We start from the raw sequence: 21,963 nt of genomic DNA, 5'->3' as shown, positions 1-21,963 counted from the left end.
AAATAAGGTTTGCTGTAACTTTGCAGGTAGCAGGCACTGTCTTCTGTTCCTAAGCATACTTAAGATATTTCTACAGTTAAAGATCTGTTGACTCAAATGAGCAAAAACAGAAGTTTGAATTTCAAATTTCCTACTAGATGTTTGTTAGCGAGTTGATTGTTTTTGTCCACAGCATAAAAATGTTTTTAAAGATCATTTGCAATTCCTGCAGAGTATGCGTGTACCATTGAAGCAATTATTTAAATGTCTTCTGAATCAATAAGGAACAGTGAACTTCAGTACTGTAAAAAAGCCCAAACAACAACGAAAAAAAACCTTTCTAAACAAAAACTGCTTGAAAATCTGGTAAGGCTATCTGGGCTGTTACAATGAAGTGTTTGCAGTGTTTATATTTGTGTATAGGCATAAATATGTTTTAGCACCCTCTTCACAGTTTATAGCCAAAAGTGTTTCTTAATTGTTTATGTCTCAATTCTGACAGAGTGCCTGATCCCTGTAACAGTTAGAGAGGAGCATGCAAACGTGTCTAGAAGATTTTGATCAGGTAAATCATCTTGATGCAGATGCTATGTTTGACAAACTGAGTACAATTAATGTTGTCTTTTTGGTAGGCTGTAACATTTTGAAGTTGAAACCACTGATGTGATTCTTGACCAGTCTTCCATGCTTGTTGTCTGTGACATATTTTCTCTCCCATGTCCCGCAACCATTGGGGAGGAGTGACAGACTGCCGCAGCAACTGGGTGTCCAGTTCTGTTTTGCCGTGGCAGATAGCTTGCCTTTTGTGTCCCAGTTCCTAGGAGAAGACCAGGACTAAGCTGTGAGCTGTCTACACACAGTACACAGACTGAAAACCTGACGTTTCACCTGAAAGTTCTACATTTAAAGCACTGCACTGGGTTTACATGGATGCTACAAACTGTCCAAGAAGGGGAGTAACCTCTAGTCTTAACCTAAACCTTCCTAGGCTGTCAGAGGTGTATGACCTCTCAAGCCTTTTTCCCCCCCCTCCGTGGTCTTTTGAGGCTAAATTTGAGGAGTTACGAACTTTTTTCCATGGGGCAGCCCACCCTCTAGCACTGTTTGGGTACTTGTATTTCTTTTATTCTTGATTATTCCCCCCTCTCCCCACTTAGCGCTGCTTCTGCAAGCCTGGCTCGGGGAGGGCACTTGTGGTACACTCTCTGCCGCGTGAAAAACACGTACGTGGGCTGCGGCAAGTGCCAGCAGCCTCACGCAGGGGCCCACCGCGGGCGCTGCCGCCCCGGGGGGGTCGCCAGGAGCCGGGGGCGGCAGCCCGGCCTCCTGCAGGTGCCGGAGGCCCGGGCCCCGGCGGCGGCGAGGGAAGGGGCTACGGGGAGGAAGATGGCAGGCAGGCGGGCTCCGCCGGGCTGAGCGAACACGCTCCGCGCGTCTGCCCTGCCTCCCCGCGCCCGGCCGGGGAGGGGCCGCCAGCGCCGCGGCGGGGCCGGTGCTCGGCGCAGCCCTTCTACCGGCGCCGCCGCCGGGACGAGGGTCGCTCCGCTCCCCCGCGCGCGCGTCTGCTCCGCGTTTTCCGGGCCTTTCCCGTCCTCTCCGGCCCCGACGCTCGAACGTGCTGCGCGGTGCTGGCCTCGGCACCGCTCGCCATTGGCCGCGCCGCCATAGCCCCATGGGCGTGCGGGCCGCGCATTGGCCCGGCGCCGCCGTCCATCAGAGAGCGGCGGACTGCGTCAGGTTGGGTTGAGCGGCGTCCCCTTCCCTGCCTGTGTCTAGCGGCGGCTGCGGCTGCGGGGCCGGTGCGGGCGGAGGGGCGCAGCGGAGGACGGCCCGCTCCCTCGCTCGCTAAGATGGCGGCGGCGGCGGCGGCCGTGGCGCGGCTGGAGGGCCGGGAGTTCGAGTACCTCATGAAGAAGCGCTCGGTGACCATCGGCCGCAACTCGTCGCAGGGCTCGGTGGACGTGAGCATGGGCCACTCCAGCTTCATCTCCCGGCGCCACCTGGAGATCTTCACCGCTGCTCCCCCGCCGCCGCCACCGGCCGGCGCGGACGGGCCGCCGCCTCCGCCTCAGGGGGACCCCGCAGCTGCCACCGGCGGCGGCGGAGGGGACTTCTACCTGCGCTGCCTCGGCAAGAACGGCGTCTTCGTGGACGGCGTGTTCCAGAGGCGGGGGGCGCCGCCGCTGCAGCTGCCCCGAGTGTGAGTAGAGCGGGGGCCGGGCCTGCCGTCCTCCCCCGTCACATCGGGGCCCGCCGGGCAGGGCCCGGGCCCGGGCCCACCCGCCGGCGCCTCACCGCGCTGGGCTGGGCTGCTTCGTCCTCCCTGGGAGGACCGGCAGCCGCGGCGGGGGTGGCGCCGCTGCTCCCGCAGCGCGTTTGTTCCCGTTGCCGTTTGGCTGGCACATGGTGCGTGACAGGCGGGGAACCGACCCCGTCCTGGCGACATACGCGAGCGGTGCCCTAGGCCTCCTTCCCCGCCAACCCTTCTCCCTGCCGCCCGGCGCCACCCGGGCACCGGCCCCTCCGCCTGCTGCCCTCGGATGTGGCCTTCCTCCAGTGGCCCGGGCCCCGCCAGCACATCCACCTCCCACTCCAGTCTCTCCGGCAGCCGGTGGTACAGGTGGGAAGCGTGAGACTCCGGCAGCGCCGGGTCTGGTGGTTGACAAATGGTGACCCTCCTCCCGTGCTGTGTCTTGCACGTAGCAGTATCTGTTGTGAGTTTGGGAGCAAATCCGTCTGCAGCAGTGCTTGGAGGTATTGTAATTAGCAAATAGAATTGGATACACCTTTGAGTATTGTTTACGTGCTTCAAAGGAAACCAGTCAAGTGGTTATCCACATATCTGGGATTTCTGAATTTAACATCAGTGCTGAGTAAATCTTGTAACACCCTTGCTGCTTTTGTAGAATGTAGGGGGGTTGTTTTGTGCGTGTGATTGCCTTCTGATTTTGTGGTAGTTTCTTGCTTCTTTGCCTGATTCTAACATTTATTTTATGGATTAACTGAATCATCCACATGAAACACTTCTGCTAGTCTTAGTGTTTTCAAATGTGTTTCCGTATGCGACAACAAACATATTGAGAGTTTTCAACTGGTAATACATTCCTTTACCATTACCAAACATTAACTGTCTTTGCAAAATAATTTTCTAGGGGAGTATGTGAGGCCTACCTACTATGTTTAAGTAATCTATGTTTTGAGGAGTCTTATGTAGGAAAAGTGAAAGTGTTTTGCCTTAGGTATAATTTTAGCTGTCTTGACTAAGAAATACCTACAAGGTTATGGGTGTTTTACAAAACACATGCCATTAGTGACGCAGTCTTAATACCTTACAAGTTTTTAAACTGTGTTTAGGACACTGATGGTGTATATTTTCCACTTTGACGTTTAAATGTTAGTTTCCCCACCTGGTTGCTCTGTGGAAATCAAATTGTCTTACCTTTCTGCTTTCTAGGAAATGCTCATTCTGTAAGGGTTTAACGCTGCCAGTATGTGTAGAGTTGTATAATCATGAATACAGTTGGATGACTTGTTTGACCTTTAACTGTAACGTCTATTTTTGCTTTCTGCTTTGTAATATTAATAATCATTTGGCATGTGGTTAATCTATATTTTAATCTAACACATTTATGAAATATAGATCAAATACTTTTTTCTTTGTAAACAGAGTTTGGTATAATACACTAATTGCAAGCAAGTCATTGTGCATTATATATGTTGACTGAAAACAGTCTAGAATTAGTTTTGAGTAATTTAGTCAGTAGCATTCTGTTAAATGCTTAAGATCTCGGGGGGGAAAAAAAAGTACTGCTTCTTCATGCTGTCCATGTAGTTATTGACTTGTAATTTATTTTAGTTCTTTCTATCAATCTCACTTTTTAAGGAGAAAGAAAATTCTGAAGGATTTTCTGAGTGTCACTTTTACTGAACAACGAGGAAAACTTCTGTGCAGTTAAAATTTCTTCACGAGTGTATGTGGGTGGTGTTACAGAAACTAGCATTTGCTTGAAACTTGCTGTGTTCAGTGATTACACCATTTCTTAGACGGCACACTAGTAGCCTTTAGTTTCAAGATCTGTAAGCTGGTTGAAGTAGTTACCTCCTGGTTACAAAATGTAGGTGTGTTCTTTCATCAAGTCTTGTAAATAAAAGGTGGCATACCTTCAGTCCCGGCTAGAAACAATGGAGCAGTGTCTACACTGGGTGAACTAGGATTTCTTTAGTCAACAGGCACAGGGATGAGTTTTATCTTGAAGGACAGGCAGAATCTACAGGGTCGTAGTTAGATTGGTGATTAAGATCAAATGCTGCTTTATTGTTTTTAAAAGAAATAATTCTGTTTATAAAAGGAAAATTTGACTGGAGTTGTATAGGGAAATAGTAACTTCATTATTTGCAAAGCTTTTTTTTGTTTGTTTTTTTTTTTTTTTTAAACACAGGAATCTTTAGGAAAATTCAAAGCAGACGTTATCTGCTTATAGCAAGTCATTACTGTGAATTACTGATGACTAATGTTGTTTGTAGCTGTGTTCTTGAGTTTCATTGTAGATTTAACTGGTCACCCTGAAGATGATCTCCTGGATTTTAAGAATCAAACTTAGTTGCTTGGGTATAATGTAAACATTAATTAATAGTTGAAACATGATTGCAAAGAAAGTAGTTTTGGTGATTGATGATTGTTAACCTCCAACTCATGTAATCACTAGATCTGCTTTTGTTGTTGTTGTTTAATCCTGCTATGTTACCAGTAATACGCTTTGCCTAGGCCTACACAATCATTTGAAAATTTTTTTTAATGGCAGGCAAAGTTTAAAAAAATCAGCATGGCCTGTTCCTTCTGTTTGTTTTTAAGTGATCTTGGAAACCAAGAATGGAGGGTCTATCTCTGTTTTTTCTAATTAATAGCAAACTTACAGATGACTACAAAATATTGCTAGAGACTTGAAATGTCTTACTTATTTGTCACTAATAATTGTATGTAATTCCAGGGTCCTTGGCCTCTTTTTTTTTTTTTTTAATTTCAGCACAGCATTTAAATGTGATTGCATTAATAATATTATTGAACTTCCTGTTTTTTGGAAGGGAAAACCAAAAATACAACTTCGTAGCCTCCTGCAAAACACACATTTTTAACATCTGGGTAAATTAAATTATTAACGTTAGAGTATACTTTTACCTATAATAAAGGCATCTTTCTACAGATCTAAATGCCTTGAAACATGGACTGACTGTGCATTAAGATAACTGTTCTACTCGTTATTTTTAACGTTTCTCTGTAAGCCTTGCTCATAATGCAAATGTTTAAGTTCTCAAGCAGGAGGTAGTAGCAGTGGGAAGTGTGTTTTTGTTTTTCCAATTCTTGACAGACTCGCATATGTACTTGTGTGTATACAAACCCGCTGTCATCTTGTTAGATGAATAAAATGGGGGCTGGGGGAAAATAGCAAATTTTTTGTTCATGTCCAGTAAGTAACTGTCCTGTCAATGTCGTAGAAGAGGCATGGGATGAAAGAGGTTTTAGATAAATAATCGCAAATCAAAGCAGTTCAATTAATCTTTTACAAGTACCCTTAAGATACGTGGACTATTACTCTCCATGAAGTTCACGTTTTTTAATTGATTTCATTTGATGCTTGTCAAATTTCCCATGACTTCAGTGAAAGCATTGTTAGGATATATTGCTAAGTAAATAACAACATTAATATTTGACTTTTGAGGTACATGGCTTGAAAAATACCTTTTGTGCTGGGCACAGCAGCAGTTGTTGACAGAGCTGTTGTATACAGCTTTTGGAGAGGCGGAGTTCCAGACAGATGTAACTGATACAGCTGGAAAAAGGAGACTGACTTCTGGGTACAACTTAGCAGTGAAGAAGTTGTTTTGTTTTTATTTTTTTGTTTCTTGGATGTGCTTTGCGCATTAGTATTTGAATTCACAGAGATCCTGACATCTTGGGCTTGACTGTTCCAAGACAATGTCTTGTTCATTTTGACAAAACCATACATTTTGTATTTTAGTAATTAGTTTTGGTTTTGTGGAAGTATAGATTTGTGAATCTTAAACGAGATACCATTAATACAAGAACAGCGTTTCTGAGTCAGAACAAAGATGCATCTGGTCCGTTACCTGCCTCCAAGAGCAGTCAGTAGTGGATGCCTGGAAAGGAACATAGAAATGGATGAAGGCAAATGGCTGTGTTTCTGTTGTTTTTTCTTTTGAATCTCAAAGTCAGGGTTGATTTCTTTTTGAGTTAAAAACCATTTAATGTGTGCATTTTTTTCTTAAAAAAAAACCCCTGGACTTCTGTTCTTTTGTTTGTGTGTTTGTTTTTTAATCCCTGTAAACCTCTTATATCTCTGACATCCTGGGGCAGTGAGTTCTACAAGGTAATTGGAGCCCATGTTGGGAAAAAATACTTCTTTTTGCTGAGCTTTTTGAACTTGACACCTGGTAATTTCATTTGATGTAACTTAAGTTAGCTCTTTTGTAATAAAAGACAGTAAATAATTCTCCCATTCTGTCATTCATTTTATAGACTTCTTTACATTACTAAGTATGGGAGCTCTTACAGTAAACCATGTTGAGTACGTTTCACTTTAGCTTAACATCTACTAACTAATTCAATGTCAAGCCTATATGGCTGTAAGCTAAAAATGTGTTTGTTTTCTCATGCTTTTCCTCCTAGTATACAGAGGGCTGAATCAATAGTTTGGTCTTGTGGTCTGAATCTACAAAGTGGGGTTATTACTGCCTTTTAAGTAGAAGCTTTCCTGCTGATGAAAGACAGTAGATTCTGAACAAGGATCAAGTATATCTATTAACTAAGTAAATACCTTGGAAAAGTTTGTGTTCAGCATTACCTGAGAAGGAAATAGCACAACAGATTGTAGAGAACTTCTAGTGTATCAGTGCACTTTCTTCTATCATCTTATTGCAGTTACTTAAATTACATGCAAAGATGTGATTGTTGTCGTGAGTTAGAGCTGGGGCTGCACGCATGCTCATTGAAAATTTCACACTGGAAAAAACTCAGATTTGGCTTAACAGTTGAGATGAATGGATTGTAAAATCTCCATAGGTGGTGGTACTTGCTAGCTTAGGAAGAATGTTCTTTGCTTGTTTTTGGCTTATGGTTTATGTTTTAAAGATTTTCTTCATGACTGTAAGTGTTAGATACTTTAAGTAATCAAACAAAACACTTTTTTAAAGGAATATATTTGTAAGTATAGATTAATTACCTCAGGCCAGATGGGCACCTGCTTTTTCCCTTTCTTGACAATGCTTTTGATAGATACTGTTGCTCGTAAAGAAGACAGCTGGCTGAAATGTTTTTGAGACCTTATGACTGATTTGTTTTCAGAGGAGTATTTTGGAGTTCCACATCAGTTGTATTAAAACTATGAGCTACTTACAAATTATCTCTAAGTATAAAACTAAGAAATGTTGGACTTGTCTGTGACTTATGAATCAGACTCCAGAAACTTTTATTTACTTTCTTTAGCAGACACTGTGTCCCCTGCCATGATGACTAATGAAGTTAACTGGGCTATGTTCATAGGTGTTTTTTTGGCTACTTTACGGTAGGATTTGCAAATGTCAGTAGTATTCTCGCATAAGCAGATCTGATTGAGAAGGAATGTGGGAGGAAAAAGGTAGAGCGCATATTATTTGAAATGAAAATGGAGAGATGAGCCTGAAGCTTCTATAGCCACAATTTGTGTTAGTTGTTTTTGTCATCACTTTTTTTTTTCCATATTTCCCTCTTGATTGCACACTCCTTATGAGTGAGTGTTTTGTTTTGTTACTGAAATGGTGTTGCAAATTGTCATGCTCCAATCAGGTAGTTGAGGTAAAGCTTAAACAGGTTTATATTTGGATTAATTTGCACTGGCCTTGCTTTTTCTATTGGTATGATTGATATGTATATGAAACTTTCTTACCCAGTTCTACAACTTTACCGATCTTACAAATGTTCGTATGTCTGTAGTTAGCTATAGGAGTATATACGTTCTTTGCATAGTTATACGAAATTCTATAAACTGGGAAATAATCTTAAAAATTAATGGTTTCTTTATTGTCTGCTAAGGTCCCGTTCTATGACAGGAGCAAAATCAGTGTTGTTTCGGATTAAAGGTGCAAAGTCAGTATTAAAACTGTCTGTTCGAAGAATCTGTAGTTCAAAGAGAGTTTTGAGATTCTTACCTCCAGTTATAATAATGAGGTAAGAGATATGTAAATTAAATCATTCTTTGCTTTACATTGATTAAATCAAAATACAATACTGATCTTCAGTTGTGAAATGCACTGTGTTTGAGTAGGAAGAGACAACTTCTGCTATTGGATAAGTGTTAAGTTAAATAAGTTAATAAAGTAAGTTCATCTTCCACCCTTGCTTTTCAAAGTAAATGTGTATGGTTAATTTGCTTATAATCAGGAAATGACGTTGTCTTGTAAACGTTAGTCCTTCATGAAGGTAGATGGGTGTAATTCTGCTGTGGAGGAATTTTGATGCCGTTGGGTTTGGTGTTGTGTTTTGTTTTTTTTTTTAAGCATGTGTTATTCTCATGCGCTATTTTTTACATAGTCATGCCAAAGCTATTAAAAATAACATGATTGTGCATCTGATTTACTGTGTTTTTCAGTAAATACAGCAGTGCCTTCAAGACCTCTCAAGTCCCATTACCTTATGTAAAATTATGTAAAACACTGGGAAAAAAAATAATTTCAAAGAAAATTACGAATTTGTCATACGGTAGTGTGAAGCCATCTCTTTTGCAACCTTTTTCACAACAGTCTTGTGTTTAATGGTAAGCTGATGTCTTTCATGGAACTTCACACTGAAATATTGGGAAGGTGGTGGTTTTATTTACTGTCTTGCTTGTTTTCATGATAAAAAGTTGATGCAGAGTGACATTTGTTTCCTGTGACTTCCTGCCTTTAAGGAGTTTTTTGACCTAGATAAAGCAGTCAGAGGGGAGGAACCGTATTTATTCTGCAGCTATTCCACATTAGATGGCGTAGGAAAAAAACCCCATATTCTTCAGTTAAGATTTCATCCCTACTGTTACATCACTAAAGGATGCTGAGGCTTTAGTAGGTTACTTAAAAAGCCGGTGCAAATCTTCACAATACATCATTTTTTTAATAGGACTAAAGAGGGTCTATACATGATTGGAGTCTTTGTTTCTTCACAGTTTTTGTGTGATTGCTGCTGCTACTGCATGTGCTTCTGCGTTGTTCTGTCCTTCTCATTTGTACTGCGAATCATAAACTTCTACAAAGCAGCATTTGTGGGAGTAAAATTTTCAATATTGAAAATTTCAGAATCCCTTAATGAGTATTTATATGACTGCATCACCTTCTTGTTTATCCCACGTGCACCAAAGAAAATGAAAAACATGAGCAGATTGACAAACAGCTATGTCCGTGCTAAACTGTAAACATTACTGTTGACTTCAGCAAGACAGCTCTTGTGGATTAAAGATGCATGTGGAATTGAGCATTTGTAGAATCAGAGCTGTAAAGTAAAAAAGCAGAGACAGGTCATTATTGTCACAGCTTTGTGAAGCGTGACAAAATTAGTATAAAATTGACTGGAATTAATTTTAGGTTGATTTACATGTTAATTTAAGGTTTTACGTTAAGAATTATGGAAGGGATCTCCAGCCAAACTCCCGCTGAAAGCAGAAATTACTTCAACATTAGATCGGACTGCTCAGCACCTTGCCCATTTGAATTCTGAGTATCTCAGGGATGGAGAAGTGTTAACTATAAAATGCTTCATGTAACTACAACCCCATATTGAAAAAAATATTATCTGTATTTCCAATGTGAGAATTTTGGGAATACACAGGCTGGTTAGCATGATGTGCAGCTTAGTGCTAAATCATGGAGAAAAATAGTTGATCACTACTTGATATTGCTACTTGATGCTGTTGTTGGTGATCTGGAGTAAATGCAAGTGCTGGTAAATATTTATAAATGACATCAATGTTGCTAAATATCGTCCTCACAAAGAGGACAAAACATGGACTTGACAATTCCATTATTTAAAAAAAAGAAAAAAGGCATCTCAGAAGGTGTGCAGGCCAGATCTGCCAGGGTAGGAGACAGTTCTGGAAAGTAGTAGTAGAGTGCATTTGAAAGCCATGACTGTAGAGGAATCATTAGATGCCTGTGCTGACGTGATGTGTCAAAGCAGAGTGATGTGATGATTGTGTGGGAACAGGGGAGCTGTATCAGGCAGTACCAAGAGGTGCTGGAACTTCATGTGGTTCTAGAATCAAAATCTGTGTTAATGGATCTTGCAAAACTGCAAGGGCTTAAGGGGGTGATTGCTGTAAAGATTTGAAGGCTGGAGGAAGCCCCAAATAGTGAGAGACTTACGGAGTTCAATGTTTGCCGCATCAAAAAGGAGTGCAAGATGGCTGGGTTGGTGTGTATGCACTTTTATGGGGATGAATTAGCGTACTGAAAGGTTTGCTGATGGATCATGCACAGGTATAAAAACCCAGAGGCTGTAAACTAAACTCTAAAAGTTTGAACTAAGCACATGTTTTTAGCAGTGTTTGAACAGCATCCTGAGAACCTAAGAAGAATAGTGGTATCTCTGTTTCACCATCTTCTGCTGATCAAAAAGAGATACCTTTTTGGAAAAGGTGCTTTAAACAAAAAAGAATAAACCTTGCTGTAAGTCAGGCCTGGTGCTTAGGTGCAGTATAGGTATTGGTTGAAATTTCATGGCTTAGTGCTAGAAGTACAACTAGGTGAAGCTTCTTAGCTGTTCAACCTTTACTTCCTCTGCAAGTCCTTTTTTAATAATCTCCCATTGGGTTTATAGCAAGAGACTTTTTTACTATGTGTTTTAACAACACGTGAAATGTTAGTGTATGATACATTATGGTACTATATGTAAGGTAAAAGTCTGATTTATTTATGAAGATACAAACACATAATTATCTGGGTTTTGTTTGGTGTTTTTTTTTTTTCCCCATTGCTTTTTTTAAGACTGAGAATATGTGAAAAACTTGATTTATCACTTTGTATTGTCCTTTGGGGTGTTCTAGGCAGAATATAATTTGAGCAGACAAGGCATACACACAGAGTTTTTATTCTTTAGTAGTAGACAGACTTGTTGGTTACAGTATCAGTGCAGAAAACACACAAGGAAAGTAGTTGGAAAGCATAAATGATGGAAGCTGACTCTTAAAAAAAAAAAAAAATTCCTCCTTCGGTGATACTGCTATCTTTCTAGATAGGTGATGAAGGCTGATGTAGCAATGAGGGGAGACACAGACTTAAAAGAATGAGATTAAGAAGACTAAGACTTAGATGAAGAGTGAATGTACTCGTGCAAAATTCTGTGTGGGGATAAGTTCAAATTTGAACCAGGACAAGCTGATTATTTAAGCAAGCAACAAACCTGTAAGAATAATGGTCAAGAGGATGATTTTAGCATTATGCCGTGTACAGATAAGAAAAATGGAAGAGGAAGATTTGGTTACTACATGGGAAAGATGAGGACATTGGCCAGTGTGTTTTGCTTTAGGATACGGACAGGATATTAGTGGCGTTTGTAGTTGCTGTGCAAGGAGAAATGAAAGGATTTGCTGGGAGGCTTGAAAAAAGATGGGAAGAAGTTGAAGATCACCTGAAATTTAAAAGCTGATACTGAGAAGTAATGTAATTGTTATCCTTGCAGAATGTAAGGTGGCTCTGACTTTGATATTTAATTTGGGAAATACGATTCAGAAGAATCTGGGGTCTTGCTCTTTAGAAACATAGGATGTGCTTTCATGAGCATCTGAGCTAATCTAGTGTTTCACTGCTGCTCAAAAAAGGAGCATGGGAGGGGAAGGTCTTGCTTTCTGCAGTGCTCCCACATGCAGGTTGTGCTGGCCTTGAAGCTCATCCGATGTTCCATAAGCCGCTGATGTCTGCTTTTTTTGCTATTTTTGGGTGGTTTTCTGTTGCATTGAAGTGGCTCACAGAGAGGTCTGGCAAGCAGTGGAGCTGGCATGAAGTATGTGGTGGGCCTGCACAGACTTTCGGCAACAGTCAGCTTGCTGTGTCCTGTGGAATCATACATTACAGAATTGCAGTTACAAGAGCCATTATGCTCTATGACATTTCCATTGTTTCAGACTGTTTGGTGGAAGCGAACATTAATATGCGGCCTGGTGGACACCACCAGTTAATGTACTTTTTTTTTTTTTTTTCCTGTAACATATATACTGAAAAAAGTATATTTGAGAAACTGTTTGCTTGCTACCACTCAATGAATCTCAGTTTTGAGTAAACGTACCTCAGTCTAAATCAGACTTTTTATGACCTTCATAGCTCCATTTAAAATAATCTTAATTCCTATTTCTGAGTGTTTGCAAGCCTGGCAGGTTGCTATCATGAAAATGAAAATTTACTCCTCTGGGTGATTCACTAAACAAACATAATTCTTGTTTAGCAAGCAAAAAAAAAAAAAAAAATTAGTGGTTGGACTTGATGATCTTAAAGGTCTTTTCCAACCTAAATGATTCTATGATTCTATGAAATAAAAATGGAAAGGAAAAGAAAGATCCAAAGCTGTAGAAGAGAAGACCAAAAATAATTTTGGTGTGTTAAAAAAGCACTTGCATTGTGATAGAAAAAATGTTTAAATCCTAAAAGTTCTTGAAACAGCAGGGTATGCTAAGTATTTGTTTTCAGTTAAAAAATAAATTTTAAAATAGTGAATCCAAGTAGTCTGGATGCCGAGATGACTCAGCTGTGTCATACCTTTGATTAATATGTGCTTTCTGGCCCTTTTTTTTAGTCTCTGCATAGATGTGAATACATAGAGAAAACGACTAGAGAAAAAGGGGTACAGGTTCCTTAGCTGTGGATCATCTCATAGCAGAGAACAGAATTAATGTATGGTCTTCATTCCAAATGCTAAATTACTGTATCTCCTGCCTAAAAGGTAGACTTTGTGCATTAGTCCCCTTGGTGGTTGAAGTCTATTGTAGACTAGGGAAGTCACAAGCTGTAGGCAAAAATTGACCATTAAGGATATAGTGAAGACAGATGGCCCTTTGAAAAAATTTTATGTGTTGGTTTTTTTTTCATTTGTAGCCCTCTCCCCCCCAACCCCTTTTATCTTGGAAAACAGACTTCCCTACCTGTAAGACAGGTGACTAGAGTTTGTGCAGCATTCTATCAACTGCCTGAAAGAAAAAATGATTTTGAAGAAAACTGTAAAAAAACCTTTCTTCTTTTTTGAATGTCCTTTATCACAGAGGCTGCATATATCCGTAGTATTTTTTCAGGAAATAGGTAAATCTGCTGAAGTTGACTCTGCAAGTAGATCAGGTGTTATTTGGATTTCGTATGTTGTCTTTTGAGGGTCTCTGCTTGATAGGTTGCAGAAACTTCTCAAAAAAAAGTTGTCCTTTGAGAGAGTGAGCTTTTTCTTCCCCTTCTTTATACAGGAGAGTGAAAACAGACTGCTATTTAAGGCAAATGTGTTAATAGTCAAGAAGTAAGTTTAGTTGATTCATCCTCCCAAAACTACTTAGGTAGCAGGCTTGAAAGTATCTGTGCATTTGTTCCCTGGTCTGATTTAATTGTCTTCTCACTGTCATTCTGAGACTTCCTTCAGAGGGGTTGAGGTGAAATATTTAAGAAAAACAATCATTTGGAGGAGGAGAAGATTATAACAAAAAGTGTCCTTCATTTCCAGTGCGGTATTCAGAGGACTTGGATGCTGACAAAAGTTAGTAGGAGTGAATTACGTAAGTTATCATCAATCAAAATCCCGTTTATAACTTCCACAGATGTAAGCGTTAAAATAGTGTATTGAGCAAAGATGTGTTAAAGGAAGCAAGTTACTTCCTTTCTTTAAGCGTGAATATTCTGGGTGTGGCTGGGTTATGTTCAGATAAGGTTTCTACTAGCTATTCTGCCTGATCTGTCTTACATGGTTATTGGCTGATACACTTGTTTTGGGGCACTCAAACTGAAACACTTTCATGTGTACCTGTGTGGAAATTTGACCCAGGATGTTCTTTTACAGGGTAGAGGGGGTTGATGGCTTTGATTCTTTCTGCCCCTTTCATCATACTTGCTTTTTACTAGCATTAGGGGTTGCAAGCCAAACAGTGAACTGTTATGCTGTTCAAATGATATGAAAACATTGCTTTGAAGGGTGCGCAATCTATTCTTAAGTAACTTTATTAAAATTACTAGATTGGGTAATAAGATTCTCATAGAATGATGAAATTCATCCTCATGCAGTCTGACTTCCAATGATACTATCAAGAGTTAGAGTACAGCCTTTTTCCTGGCAGCACTTTTGTAGCTACATCACTGAGTTGAAGAACAAATGCAGTAGTTTAAGGTGGTTACCCTCTGCTATGAATGTGGGTTCTGAAATGAATGCAGAACTGAACTCTTGAGTTTAGGGTGGGATCCACAGTTTGTGGTTGATTGTAGTATTATTCATTCAGCTTTCTAGATATTGATAATCACTGCAAACATTTTGGACCTGGAAACCACAGTGTGTATGTCAGTTGAAATGTTCAGATGACAGACACATTTAGCAACACAGGAAAGAGAGGCAATAGGTAAAAACCACAGAAGATCTTCAGTTGTTTATCCTCTTGAATTGAAATTCAAGCCTTTGTTTTTAAAACCTTTTCCTGGTATTGGTCTGTCCATAAAGCTGAGAAATGCAACTAGTCTGTATTATCAGCAAATTCCAGAACCGTTTAACAGTGCTCAAATGCCTTGTGAACCCTGGCAAGACAAAATAGTCCTCTGCAGAGAATGGTACAAAGCTGTATCATTCCTTGCCTGTTTCATTACTTAGTTCTTGACTAGCTGTATCCCCCCCCCTTTTTTTTTTGCCTCCTGAAGGACCTCTGGCTTCTGAGGAGTGCTGCTGTTTGAACAGAATACACATAATGACTTCAGAAGTTCTCCTGAGCTGATTGAACTGTACAAGTTCTTGTCAGTGGTTAAGCAGAGGAATAGGGTGAGATGGCACGAACGGTGAGCAGCAAACTGACAAAAAACCAAGCTTTTCTGGAAGTGTTTCATTTTTACTAGTCACCTTTGCTTGAATAGCCAATTCTATGAATGTCCAGGCTTTCTGTAACAAAACTTTCTTCATTATAACTGAGATTCTGCCAGAATTCTGTTAGAACTTAAAAAAAAATAATTTTCTTAGCTGTTCTCTGTTTTGAAGCTTTTTCTGTGGGCTAAGGTGCTGTTTTCTCATATAGTGATTTTGCCTTAACTGCATCGTAGAATATAGGGAATATTACCTGTTTCAGATAGAAAAATTTGCACTAATTAAATGTTAAAGAAACTTGTCCGAAGATGAAATGGGAAACCTCATTCACAGCTGGGAGAAGAATTACAATCCTTCCACCTGTCTCAGTGTTTTAAAGATGTAAGTTAAATTCTGAAAGCAATTTGTGATCAAGATTTTAAATTTCCTTCATGAATTTTGGCCTGTTGTGAATAGCTTTTACTGTCTACTGCAGTACAGGCAGCCAGAGCAATCATCTGCAAGCACACCCTGGTACACAAATGTTTACTTTTCTGTCAGTAGTGAAATAACCCTGCTTGTTTTATGGTGTGGTTATTCTGAGGTTGGAAGATGTTGAGCCTGGAAGAGATCACTAACCCCAGCTTGCTACTTAGCTATAAATAAGCTTGGTCTGCTGTGGGCTAGTAAGTACCCAAGATTCTTATGTGAGGTTATTCACTATTATCTAAGGTTATCAGCAAAATGGGTCTTTTTAAGCCTTTAAAAAAAAAAAAGCATGCAAACCATGCAAAAAACCCAAAACGCAAGCATGTGGATGTAAATAATTCATCCCTCAATCAGAAGGATAAAATAAAATAAAAAAAGTTTTAAGTTTAGTGTTTTAAAGTTACTTTGGCTTAGTAGTAGCTGAAGAAAACATTACTCATTTGTCTATGCATGTTCTTTGTGTTATCTAGAATGTAGCTGAGAATTGTGCCATGAAAGAATTGAACTTCATCTGAAAAGCTTAAAAGCATAAAATAACCATAATGTGAGAGAGTGTGATTTTGACTACTTGGAGAAATAACAGGATAGTGGACTGGGAGAAGAGACTGAGGAAGGTGTTTCTGAGGACTTGAATTTGATAGTTTAATCAGAAATGTTGGTTGTAAAAATTAGGCTTTTCTACAGTTTTTGAAACTGAAAAAACCCTCTGCAGTTGTGGAAACGAACATGGGAGATGGCAATGCAGAAATGTGTTGCCCAAGTCTCTTTCTGTTTGGGGAGACTTGAGAAGGCAGGATGTGTTTTTGGCAATTTTTGTACTACTTACTCTGATTCCATTTTTCTACTGCAATGTTTTTACGTCCCTTGTCTCCAAGGTAAACTATTGTGTCTGCAACTTTTTCTTTTTGCAACAGCATTTGCTATAGTAGGATTAGGTGGTTTTTTTGCTCTTCCAGTTAAATTTCTTATCTTGAAGGTCTGAGTATTTTAGGGTTAAGTACTTTCGGATAAATGTAGGTAAGTACCAGCGGGGGTTGGGTGCCTGTTGCAGTGACATTGCATTTCAACTTGGAGATCCCTGGGCTCTGATTAAGGAAGTGTTGGTTGCTGGATGTGTTACACTAATGAAATTTTGTCCTACTTACGACTGTTTTGTCTTTGTGGTAGCTGCTTGTTCAAACTTTCCCCAAGAGATTTAAAGAAGAGAATATATATGACTGCCCTGTGTTTTTGTAGGGACATTTTGTGGTAAATAAATTGCTGACTGAGAACATACTGACAGTGTCTGATACAGGGAGAGCAAGAAGCTGGGCTGATAAAGTTCTTCACTGAGTGAAGGAGACTTTTATTTTTAAATCCGAAAGGTCCTTAGATACTTGTATTGTGATGGTTCACACCATCTTTAAGTCATTAGAATAACCCTCTTAAAGATGTTCTAAATGGAGACAGGATTTGACTTGTGCAGGTAATGGTTTAATACAAAAATACAAAGGAAAGAGAAATCGCTCTAGGGGATTTAAAATTAAAATACTACAGGATGGGTATTTAAAAGGAAGTAAATAGATCTAATCATAGCCACTGGTTTGAAGGCAGAAAGGGCTGATATGCTCAGAAGTGAGCATACAGTAGTGAGGTGGTGATCCTTTCTCAAGTGATCTCTATGTGTTAGCACTAGAAGCAACTTCCTTAGCATAACTTTCACAGAAAAGGAAATGACTGTAGAGTGGGGAGGCAGAACTGGCTGTTACAGAAAACAGGTATTTGAAGTTGCAAGTTTGAACTCCAACTGAATTAGGTTTTTTTCCCCCATGTTTTGGAGTTTTTGCATTTAATTGTCATCTGGGCAACGGGTTGCATCATGTTCAGTGTGACTATGTTTGGGACTGTGAACGTGAAGAGAAGTTGTGCACCACTTTGAAGAGTGTTGCTGTTCTGAAGTATGCACAAATGATCTGTAGCCTGGATCCAAGCAGAAAGTTGTCTCTAAGAATCACAGATAGTACAATAGTCATTTTATATCATCTTATATAAACTGAGTCTACTGGTTTTAAAAGTTGCTTCACACTACCACTGGTTATATTTAATATAAGCTCTGCAAATGAGTTAGTGCCAAGCAAAGCATTGTTTGGAGTATGGAGAAATAACCTGAAAGCCAAAATTAGCATGTATTCATTTTGAGTGGTGTGTGTTTCGTCAGGGCTGCCCAGATCATGTCGTCCCTGAAGGCAGTGCATTTCAAATTTAAATGTTTAAGCTATTACAACATGGAACATGCTGGTGAATGGTGCCAATAACATACGCTGAACATATGACCAGCACATGCCCCCTCTTCAGTGCAGGCCATGAATTACTTAGTTTGTGTTTCAAACTGTTTATTTTTGAGAGTTTTTTTTTTCCCCCTCTGTCAGTGTCAAGCACTGAGCCTTTTGTTTCTTTCTTTTCTCTCTTTCTTTTCTACTGTTGCTATTTATTGAATCTGTATTTCTAAAATTTTCTGCTGTGTTTACCACCACCACCACCACCTCTATTTTGTGCTAGTTCTTTCGGAATGCAGTCCTTGGTATCTCGTGTGGTAGTGTCATTGAAACTGTGGAGACTAGTCTGATTATTTTCAACCTGAAGTTGAGTGAGAAAATTACCTTATACTTTTGGGACTTGGTCTATATTCATTAGTTAGCCGTGACGCCTCTTCTTTGTGTAAATTTTTTATCATTATGTTTAACATCTGTGAAATGGCAGGATTTTTCCCTCATCCCTTGTGATCTTTGGCTAGATAAATGGCGTTAAGCATACACTCCATAGGCCTGTTCTGATCTTTAAAACCTTTTCTGACCACAGCTCAAGTTCACAGACTGCTTGTGACTCCTCAGTTGCAGCAACTTTGTACTGTGGATTCTGCTACAAAATGTCTGAGTGAGCACTGACCCAGACTGACAGTCTGGGGAGTACCAGTGAGCAACAGTAAATAAAACTTTAATGTACATACAAATATATTGCATCTTTGCAGTGCATTTTATAACATTTTAGGGAGTATTGCTTCTCTAATGGGGTCAGGCTTGACACAGAATCAATTTGACTTGGTGAGCTTTTCAGAAGGCATCACCTCTATTTGTGTGTGCTGTAGGTAACATGTTTAAAGTTGCATACTTCTTTATATAGATTATTCTCTTAAATTCAGTTTTCTCCTGAAGTGGTGCATTGAGTTAAAGGATACACTTTTACAGAAGGCTTTTGCTTCGCATGTTAAGTATATTGGTAAACTTTATTTTTCAAGCATTTGCAGTAACTGAAAGTATCTTTCTCATTGTTCCTGTTTTTAAAAGTTTTGTTTGTTTTTTTTAATCTTCACATTAGATTTATACAGTAGTACAGTTTTACTACAACATGAACAGCACTTTCTTCTCACTTTTTTAAGCATACCTGTATATAAGATTCAGGCTGTGAAGATAAACTGTAACTAACCCTTTGGTTTCAAGGTTAGTTAAAACAAGCTACTTGGGAGTTAGAGCTGAAAGAACCATCCTATTCTGTCACATGTGAACACCAGAACTAACACATTGTGTGCTCAAGCCAGATTAGTTTACTGGTAGGCCTGAAAAACAATCCTTTGGAAGAGAAGGAGAGAGGCCGGCTCAGGATTAGTTTTCTCTTTGGTCTGAAGTGCATTTTTTTCCATTACCAAATGGGAAGAAATTAATAAGTGTCTTCACAGTAGCTTACATAACAGTTTTATCAGCATTTGAGCCGATCTAAAGGTTCTCTGCTCTTGAAAGGTTTTGGTTGTTCTTTCTGATTCCTGATCCTGGTTCCAGGGTCCAGCCACAACCCTTACACTGGCTCTGGCACCACTGGGTCCCTTGTTAGCTGGGTCCCTCACTAGCCCCAGAGAATACTATTTTTCTCTTCAAAAATTTTGTTTTGCTGGGTTAGTTGGTGCCGCATTAGTGAGTTGAATCAGCTTGCTGAGGGGCCTAACAATCCCTACACTTAGCAAACAAGTCCCTGGCCTCTTGCTCCACGGCCAGAAAAGCTACATAATGTTTCTGGACACTGCTTGTGCAAGGAGTGTAAATTCATTGTCAAAGATGCTGTCCACATACCTCAGAATGATAATAAAAAAAAAAAAAAGTCAAAAGGTGACCACTGTGGACAATGAAGTTGGACTGGAAAAGCAACAAAACTCTGCTTGTACTATTTGTAGTAGTTTCCAAAAAGTTCATATGATTAATGGTCCTCGCTTTGCACTTCACAGAAAAATCTTCAAACACAGATATTTGATAACTAGTTTTTGGTAGTCTCTGTCAAGCTTTGTGTTTTGTTTTTTGAACAGTGAGGAAGAGTGTAAGGGTTTCATATCGCATTTCAAGCTTTCTGCGTCAGGTCATGGTGTCCTGTCTTATTGCCTTTACAGTTCTTACCGAAAAGTCACTGATTCTTGTGACACTTTTGTGTTAACTGACTGTTGTTTTCTCAGGAGAGAGAGCAAAACTGATTGTAAGATATAATTTTGTAACTGAACTAATTAGTGCTCTTAAGGTCTTTGTGATGTGATTCCTGATGATGATTAAAGGACTGGTAGTTTAAAAATATCTAGTGAACCTTTTTGACTCTTTCTAAAAAATATGACAAACTTGTGCATTGAAGTTAACATTTAATGAAAAACTTGTAATATGTGGTGGTGGGGAAATCTTGATTCTTTCTTTTTTGGGGGAAGGATGTTAAAAACCATAGTTTTATACAGATTGTTCTTCATCGTCTAAGGTGTCCGTTTTCTTAGGTTTTAGCTTTTCTGACTTCAAGCCTGTAAGTTGTTCTTTATATACTGGAGAAGTGTACATGAGTACAGGATAAGGCCATGGTCATGCCCACCATGTCTCTTAGATTTTCATATTTTAATCTTCTCCATTTTTGTTTTGATTTTTTAAAATTGAATTTAAAACCAGAAATACTGGTCTCTTGCTCTTCCAGATGGGTGTTTCTAAGATCATAAAATAATTTGATGTATGAGTTAAAAATGAGGGAAATGGGCTCCAAATATGTAGTAGTATTTGTTGCTACCTCTGTATTTATGATAACTTTAACTTAGGGTGTACCTTGGATATTATGATAAATGCCACATTTTTTATGGTGCTTCCTGTGCTAACAAACAGATTTAAAAAAAATACATTCTCAAGTTAAAAGTTTTTTTGTCATTATTGAAGGACGTATAGTATAATGCCTTACACGTATGTAGACTTTAAGAAACGCTTTCTGTAGCTAGGGATTAAAATTTCATTTTAACATAATACATCTTTCTGAAAATGTGAATCTTTCAAATATTGTTTGGTTTTCAAGTCTAAATGGAAACAATTTAAGTACTGTGAAAATTAGTGTTTGCAGTTCTTTTTTTATGCAGGAATGTATGCATGGAACTCATTTGCATGTTTTCAGCTTTGCTCTACAAGTGGATTCTGCAGTGGAATTTTGAAGACATCACATGACTGATGAAATTGTTCTTAAATATGCAATCCTACATTCAGATTTCACTACAGAAATGTATGATTTTTATTGCAATCAATATTTGTGCATGACAGAAATTAGAGTGACAGCAAATGGTCTTCTGATACAGGGAAGGTCCAGCAGATAGATATGTGGGAAGGGGAATGTGGGGAGTTTTTAATCAATAATTTGGAGGGTTTTTTTATATGACAGTTTTGACAGCCCTGTCCAGGGAAGAATGATGCTCAGATGATAAGCTGGGGACTCCTGACTTGAACAAATACCACTTTCCTGTTGAGGGGGGTGCAAGTAAGACACATTGCTTTGTATATCTATGTATCTTATCTAGGAAAGCTTTTCAAATTTCTGCTCATCGGGGGAAGTTTAATAGTTAGAGCCGTTCAGGAGAACGTTCCTCTGTAGCTGTACAAGAACCTCTTTGGACTTGATTGCAGCTTGCTTTTTTCAGCATTTCAAAGCATGTTATAAACTTAACTCTATCAATTTGGCTGCACAAGAGGAAGAGAAGACTGGACTCAACATTAATTTTTATTCTGGAAGACTTTAACTAATATTGTGTCGGTTACTACGTACGAAGTTGGTTTGGCTCTAGCATATCTCAAAGAAGGACCAGGATTTAAAGCAGAGTGATGTATAGTGAAATAGTGCATTATGTACCGGGACCAGTTTTTTCCATTTTGATGTTCTGTTTTTAGAAAATTTAATGGTCTGGAAATGCTGAATCACAGAATAATAATAAAAAAAGGTGTGGAATTTAAAGCTAAACCAGAAGAAACCACCCTCAAGACACAGTTGTTCTAGTATTGGAAAACCTCAGACTGGGCTTGGTTTACATGACCAAACTACATACTTTTTGTCATTACCCTCCCATAGAGTATTCTTTGTTGTATGGTCAATCCGCTTACTGTGAACTCTGCTGCCTGTCTGTAGGAATGTAGTTAAAGTAAAAACAAGTTTTTGAATAGTGTAGA

The 21,963-nt window shown here is 39.4% G+C and overlaps 1 protein-coding gene across 1 annotated transcript in view; it reads left to right on the top strand.

Annotated features, from left to right (window-relative positions):
* Window positions 1–1,823: 1,823 nt before the first annotated feature.
* The window catches only part of FOXK2 (forkhead box K2), a gene marked incomplete at its 3' end in the record, with an annotated part of 46,337 nt that continues 26,197 nt past the window's right edge, over window positions 1,824–21,963 (top strand). Inside the window, exon 1 of the mRNA XM_082008034.1 lies at window positions 1,824–2,179. Within this exon, the coding sequence (XP_081864160.1) occupies window positions 1,830–2,179 (350 nt within the window). The 5' untranslated portion in view covers window positions 1,824–1,829. The remainder of the gene's footprint in view (window positions 2,180–21,963) is intronic.

The sequence above is a fragment of the Phaethon aethereus genome (genome assembly GCF_964289735.1).
Source record: "Phaethon aethereus genome assembly, chromosome: 18".
In the NCBI taxonomy this organism is placed as follows: Eukaryota; Metazoa; Chordata; class Aves; order Phaethontiformes; family Phaethontidae; genus Phaethon; species Phaethon aethereus.
Note: the sequence above shows the minus strand (reverse complement) of the source record. Positions and strands in the feature narration are given on the sequence as shown.